The following is a 7,369-nucleotide window of genomic DNA, read 5'->3' as shown; positions in this document are numbered from 1 at the left end:
TTGAGTAAGGTTCGTTTTGAAAGCATGAATAACTCTGAAAACCAGGGTCTTATTGGGTTTAAAATTCACCCACGCACTTTGAGTTATGAGCAGTCGAAAATATGCGTAAAAATTTGACTATTTCGACGAACTTCTAGCGGTTTCTCTGCACCTGAAATCTGTCTTTGAAGTGCAAATTTAAGACTGAGCTCCTATACCCATTAACCACATTAGGTCCTATTTGTCCCGAAAGTACATGCAATTACCTTTCCAATGATATCCCACACGACCGTGTACCCGAAGAAAATTCCGTAAGAAAAGTGCATGTTCTCGGTTTTTGATCACCTCTCACCACGCAAGCATCGATGAATTTTTTTGTCAGTAGTTTTGGCTTCTAAAGACTAATACCAATCTAATTTACCCGACTTCGGCAGGCAGGTTTTCAAAAGAATCCCTCGCCGGACATATAGATCTCTTCGTTTGGTGAAACTGATGACGGAAACGTGAGGAATGGTGGGGAAAAGTGTGCAAACTAATTGAAACCAACTTCACAATTTCACATAGTAATAAATAAGTGAGTGCGTCCAATTCTTTGAAATGAATGTAAATGAACTAAATACGGGGAATTCCCTTAGAAGCAAAGTTGGTTGTCATTAGTTTGCACACAAAACCGAACCGTCGATCGTCACGCCAGCGGACATTTTAGTGATCTATTGTTCACTAATCTTCTGACACACACCTACATCAGTCGAGTTTGATGGAACTTTACTAGGACATCACTGATAGGAAGCCCGTGCGTTGATATGACACATGCAATTTACCATTAATTTTCTTGTACTTTCTGCAATACTGCTGTTGCCAAAGGTATTTTAGAGGCAATTGTAATCGGGAATCGTGAAACTCTTTGATTAAAAACATTAAAACACTGAAGCATTAAAATTTTGGTTTATTTGTATACATAAACTCTTTCAGTTATACTAAATACTATTTCACAGCCTCTCCACACATTAGGGGTAAACCATTATGCTCACAGTCGATTTCGTGGAGTTTTGACGTAAAATATATGGGAAAAATGTTAAAAGATCACGAAACTGCCATACTTACGAATTTTACGCACCATAATGGTTGACCCCTATTATTATTGTTCTTTGTCTTAACCTGTCACATACGGCTATTCACCTGTTATCGATAGCGACGACAAAAATAATGACATGCTCTGGGTAATATGGCCCTCGATGGTAAAATTCATGTTACAAAATTTGAAGTACAAGATTTGAAATCAAGCAATAAACATACTTTGATCGATAAAAGTGGTAGTAGACCAGATAATAATGCTGGTCAAATGTTTGCTGCGTCTGTAACAGGTTAACTTTTAACATTTAGTATACTAAATCGAAAATTATAATTACGTTGTTTGTACTCATGAAAAGTTTGTAAATTCTACAAAAACAAGCGGAAATTTGAAAATAAAATGCAACTAGCAAGAAGAAAAACGTTCCTATCAGCGTTCTAACCTGAAATTAACCTAACTTAAATTTAACCAGACCAAATACCACCTCTGAGGCTAGTTTTAATTTATCAGCGCTGACATGAGTGGAGCTAATGGTGCAGCGAATACCTCTCTAACAACCTATCAACATTAAATTAATAAGGTAAAAATACAACGTGGGCTTTCAATTCCATGTAAAATTAGAAATTAGTCAACAGTGTATGATTCTACCAACAAAGAAATAAGATGATATTTTGACAGCATCAAAAGATAATTGTTTTAAAATAGAGAGCTTTGTTGGGATTCAATTCGATCGATCGGAAATAATTTTTGATAGACTGCAAATTTCATTTTACCGACTGAAAGTGAACGTGAAAAATAATAAAGACCGATCACCGATAAAGTATGATTTAATCGATGTCATTACTATCTCCTTTTACTTATTTTACGTCTTGGTATTATTTCTCAATTCGAAATGATTGTTTGACCCCACGCTTCTTAATCCTTATTAATACTGAATTTTACACAGGGATGATATTGTTGCGCCCTGACCCGCCAAGGCAATGGGGAGTATAAAATGACAATAGTGATAAATCGATTCTCAGCCAAAAGTTTCTTTTTCTATTCTTTTCCGAACACCCATTCAAAATTCTATGATTCCCTTTGCTGTGATTTCGTAGTAACTGATGATCGTGAAGACTTCTTCGTCCAAACCTTTCGTTACTCTAACTTGATAACGCCACATACCAATAGGTATCAGGGGTGGCATGTGCTCGTAGCTTGTGTAGTAGGGGTTTTGATATCTGCGACCCTGTAAACCAGTTTTATTTATGTTTTTCTCGAAACGGTTATGCAATCGTATCAGATACGGACTGACGAACCTTCATAGGTCGATGACCTTTCGATTGTTACCATTGTTCGGTAGGCTTTGTCACGCCGCAGAACAAAAGCGCTTTGTCCCGTAAAACGCTATTCACCGACATACCCAAAATGGCACTGGACGATGTGAAAAAGAATTCCATGAACGTAATTACTCCGATGAGGAATGGAACGGTCGAGAAAACGAAACAACAACAGGCGCTATTTCTACCGTCGACAACAAAAGTCAAATCGTCAATTCAGTTCAACGAGACAATAGATTCGACACCCGTGCCAAACAGCCACGCTATCAATTGTTTGAAGAACGTGGACGAGGTGGGAATATGGAACCGGAAGCAGTTGTTGAGCGATCATCAGTTCGATTTGCTGTTCATGAGTCCGCCGAGAATGAGTCCTCCTTCACCAGGAATATCACCACCATCATCACCGCCACCATCACCGTCACCAATGCCGTTACCAGAACATTGTTGGAATTTTTTCAGTTTCGATCCGGTCTGGGACTGTCAACGTAAGACCGCAGATGAAGAGTTAGATCTTCCACCTCTAAACAATTCTTTCTTATCTGACGAAAACTTTGACGGTACCCACTAAAGCATTATGTATGCGCGGGTGAATCGGGAAACTGTGGTTTTCTATTTCTTATGTTTTCGACTGATACTTATTGTAGGCTCAATTCCTGCTTTTCTTTAATATAAACTAATTTCAATAGAGTTACAATTAGCCTGTGTTTTGCCTGGACGGTCGTCAAATGGAGATTTTGTTGCACATGATTGGTACTCTTGATGGCTTCCAATATTTCTAGTTTTTGACGTCACGGAAATTCAGAGGTTAGATAGTCGATTTCACATAGTCAATCATTGTCTTTCAGACCCTGTGGATCAGATTTGCAAAGTTACTGGGTTCCTCCTTCTCTGATAATTGGAAGGAGACATTTCGAAAATTACACTTTTGAAGGTGTCTATTATGGGTGAGTTACTACTTGAGTGCATGGCAGTGGCAGACAATAATTTTAGAAGTCTAATGAATGGAGAAGGAAACTCATGTAACGGAATCTGCTTTAACAAAAGAGCAGCGACGTAGTAGCATCACAAGAAGATGAGATGTGAGATATTGTGAAAAATTTAAATTTATAAAGAGTTCATCAGTTTCCACATTAGAGAAGAGACACGTAACCTGATTAAATCTCCCATTTTTCTCTTCGACACCAATGGTCGAATCGTTTCACGGTTTTATTCCAAAAAATTACTATGAAAACGATGTATGCGCCCGTCATAATCATATTTTGGACATTTGTGATCCATTTAGTGAAATGATAATGTGATAATAATTCGAACTGATGTCGATCTTACCGGTCGGTTGCCTTCGGTAATAATGTTCATTCAACTAACATTTATAGTAGGGTGATATTGACTGTTATCGCCAACGACGAACGGTCGGGTCTGGTTATGTTGTTCCTTTATATTAGGAAAATGTTTCAGTATAATGAAGTAGAAGATTTTGCATCTAAGGATTCACAAACATTTCAAACAAGAAAAAACAGATTCAACTACCACAAGCATGATTAACTTGCCGTTTGTGTTTACTGGACTATTTATTAACACAAAAAAAGTTCGGTTTAATCATAAATTAGTGACTGTTTCCGACAAAGAGATTTTATGTGTAAAACCGTGTTAGTTCAAAATTTACGTTAAAGGTGATCAGAGATGAAATTTTTGGCAACCACATTCGTTATGTTTCTTCTTCTGGAATTTTCTAACATTGTGGTAATTACGGACGCTTTGAATTCTGCTCGTTAATTTCCTTAGTTGATCTTCGAGTTGACGAACTTTCCTAGTATAACTGTTCCGGAATAATGTGACCTATTACCTCTCTCTCTTTCTCTTTTAAATTCAATCCAATGCATATACAAGACAAGGATGAAACGGTGGAATTATTCCATCGTATTGTCTTAAATGTGCATTGGATTGGATTAAAAGAGAAATAGGTGACATTATTCCAGATTAGTTGAAGGTCCAAAATTTTATTTTTAGAGTTCTACTCTAGCTCATACTTGGAAGGACAACACCCAGTTAATTGTGATCAGAATCATTTTTGGGCGTGCCGCTGATGTTACCACTGTTGATGAGGAACGGTCGGTAAATGTTGTGGAAGCTTGCAAAACCAAAGTATCGACTTAACGTTCGGAGGAAGTGTCGAGAAAGTCATACTTGAAATGTTTAATTTGTGTTCTATTCACCATTCCTGTGTAGATATACTAGATATGTCTTACAGACAATAAAATTAATTTCTAATTTGAAAACAAGAAATTTGAGTGGCTCTCAGGGCAGGACTGACTGATGGCACACTGTGCATTTTAGTCTATGGCAGCAAAATCTTACTCTAAAAACACAAAATTATGTGAGATAGGCGCCAATACAGCAATTTCAATAGATAAAACCAAGAAGCATTACGCTTGTACGATTTCACTATACGCCCAGTTCGGCACTAGTGGTTCTGATCATGTATAGCAGTTGAATAAGTTGGAAGTCCCTTAATATAAGTCTATGCATGCACCTTTCACTTCGATACAGTTGTGATCACCTGCGACTGAGGTCAAAAGTGTGTACGTACCACATAATGTTTAATGCAGTCTTATCGATTCTTATCTTCATTATCTCAAGCCCATTATCGAAAGTTTAGTTTTTGACGAATGACTCATAGTACTGATATTGTGTCACCGCGGTTAGCCACTTTAGAACACATTCGATTAAAATCTTAACTTATTTAAGCTTTCCTTAACAACAGCTTCCATACTCCTTATATTTGTTTGCTAGACATTTTGGTAAAGTTTTGGATAGATACGAACTTACGAACACATCACTCGGAATTAAGTTTTTTTTCGATTTATTTCCGTAGTTTGAGTTGAATGTTTACACCTTTTTCGGAAATTAGGAATGGCGCTTTTTTAAGTTTAAGCGGAATCTGCGTCTGGTCATTTGGTTCAAACTTAAAGTTTAACAGCAAATAGAAAATGACTGCTTTTGCTTCCATAAGTGCGAATCGAGATCCTACGGAAAAGAAATGTTTTTAAATTTTGAACTTCGGAACTGACCACTGCTTAAATTACCTATGCAATTTCTAGGCCCTAGTCCGAACGGAATGTATGCACCAGTATTAATGGTATGTTTGTTCTCGTCGCTGAATCTTTCCGTATCGAAAACGTCAGGATTTTTCCAATACCTTTCGTCATGATGCAGACCGTAAATTGGAATGAATAGGAACTTTCCTTTCTCGATTTTGAAGTCAACCAGTCCATCGTCATAGTTATAGTCTTTGACGCAAAGACGATCTGTCATTGCTGCAGGTGGCCAGTATCTCAGAGCTTCGGATATGCATGCATCCATATACTTCATCTTTTGCAACACATCATACGTTAACCGTTCTCCATTCAAACTTTCGAATGTTTGTTGTACTTCGTCGTAAAGTTTCTGTTGAATATCAGCATTGACGGTCAGCTCGTGAGTGAGGAACGACAATAGCGTTGAGCTGGTATCGAACCCAGCCAAAAAGAAAATGAAACACTGCGCAACAAGTTCATCGTCTGTCCAGACTCTTTTAACCACTTTGTTCCCGATTGTTGACTCTTGTACGGTAGCAAAGCCTTCAGCATTGGTTTCTTCGACGGTGTTCGAGTCGTTGGACTTTCCTCGTTTAACGTTCATCAAAATATTGATCATGTCTGGCCGAAAGAGTCCTTTTTTCGTCCTTGTCTCTATGTTTCCCAAAACCATCGAACGGAAAAAATTCATTACTTTGGAATCGGTGAAATTAATGTCTAACAGTCTTGCAACCCTCGGCAACACTTGCATTAACAAGAATTTCAAACCAGCCAACGGTGTATTAAATTCCATAAACTTTTTCCCAGCTAAGTAAAAGTCATTGTTCGGATCTTCAAATGAATTGACTTTGTAACCGAATGCCGCTGATGAGATTACGTCATTAGTGTACTTAGAAAACAATTCCTTCATTTCACAGTCAACGTTGCCACCACCGTTCGATGACGCTTTCTTCTTGAGTGTGGCCGACATTTCATCGGCACATTCGGCAACCAATTCAAACATTTGCCTCATTTTACTTCCTGTAAACGCAGGCGACAGTGTGGCTCTCATGTCTCGCCATTTGGACCCTTTCAACATAATTAAACTGTTCCCAAACATAGCATCGACTGTTTCATCAACGAAAGACCGATGGTCCTCGAAATGTTCGAAGTCCTTAACTGCCAATTGTTTCAGTAATTCTGGATCTCGTAGACAATAAGTCGGTTTACGCATGTCGAACATTCCAATTATTCTACATTTAAAACAATGACAAATTCATTTGTGCGTCTTACAAACCAAATCAATGCCAAAAACTCACTTTTGTCGCGGAAACATTCTGTACATAGTGTTTGCAAACTCATAGGGCGTCTGCAGGCGAAGAAGAAAAGGGCCCATATTCCCCAAAAAGAACGTTGGCTTCATGTGGGCGATCCCTCGCTTTTGAAAGTAATCATTGTTCAGCGTTACGAATTTGTAAATTGCGTATAAAACCAACGCGATGGCACTCCAAAGTAGAAAACCCATTTTAAAGAATTGAGTTAAATTTTCCACTCACAACAGAATGTAATTTATATGTGGTCTACGACGGTCGCGACCACACTATAGTCGATTTTATTTATAGTTGTTATGGTAAAAAAATCGGAGATTATTAGATAAATGAAATTCCATTTTTACTTATTGTTGTGTGTAAAGAACCATTTACAGCATACCAGAAAGGCTAAGACTGGGGATAAAAAGTTGTAATAGTATATTACTTCCGAGGTTCCAAGTTGTGTATTTGATAAGTGGGGTGTTACAGCCCGACCCGAAGGGGAGGGCTGTATTCCCCACTTGTCAAATAACAACTTGGAACCTCGTAAGTACAATGCTTTACGTGATTAGGCAATGTAAATGAAAATGAAACATGCCGTAACACGTAAAGTCCATTTTTACTTTTTAAGTTTTT

General features: G+C 37.9%; 1 protein-coding gene across 1 annotated transcript; it reads right to left on the bottom strand.

The window, feature by feature from the left end:
- Positions 1 to 5,209: 5,209 nt before the first annotated feature.
- Positions 5,210 to 7,044, bottom strand: LOC119069989 (probable cytochrome P450 9f2). Its single transcript, XM_037174275.1, has 3 exons — positions 6,743 to 7,044; positions 5,454 to 6,676; positions 5,210 to 5,394 (listed from the first exon to the last, which is right to left on the bottom strand). The coding sequence occupies exons 1-3, from the start codon at positions 6,946 to 6,948 to the stop codon at positions 5,231 to 5,233; spliced, it is 1,593 nt and encodes a 530-aa protein (XP_037030170.1). The 5' UTR covers positions 6,949 to 7,044; the 3' UTR covers positions 5,210 to 5,230.
- Positions 7,045 to 7,369: the final 325 nt, after the last annotated feature.

This window comes from Bradysia coprophila, chromosome II (genome assembly GCF_014529535.1).
Source record: "Bradysia coprophila strain Holo2 chromosome II, BU_Bcop_v1, whole genome shotgun sequence".
Taxonomy (NCBI): Eukaryota; Metazoa; Arthropoda; class Insecta; order Diptera; family Sciaridae; genus Bradysia; species Bradysia coprophila.
This window is presented reverse-complemented; position numbering and strand designations above follow the sequence as displayed.

Bases quoted from the DNA above. Each gene is read 5' to 3' on its own strand.
- LOC119069989 (XM_037174275.1), bottom strand. From the start codon at position 6,948: ATGGGTTTTCTACTTTGGAGTGCCATCGCGTTGGTTTTATACGCAATT. The intron at 6,677-6,742 runs GTGAGTTTTTGG...TTTTAAATGTAG, and splicing joins AGAATGTTTCCGCGACAAAA to AATAATTGGAATGTTCGACA. The intron at 5,395-5,453 runs GTAATTTAAGCA...TCTTTTCCGTAG, and splicing joins AGGGCCTAGAAATTGCATAG to GATCTCGATTCGCACTTATG.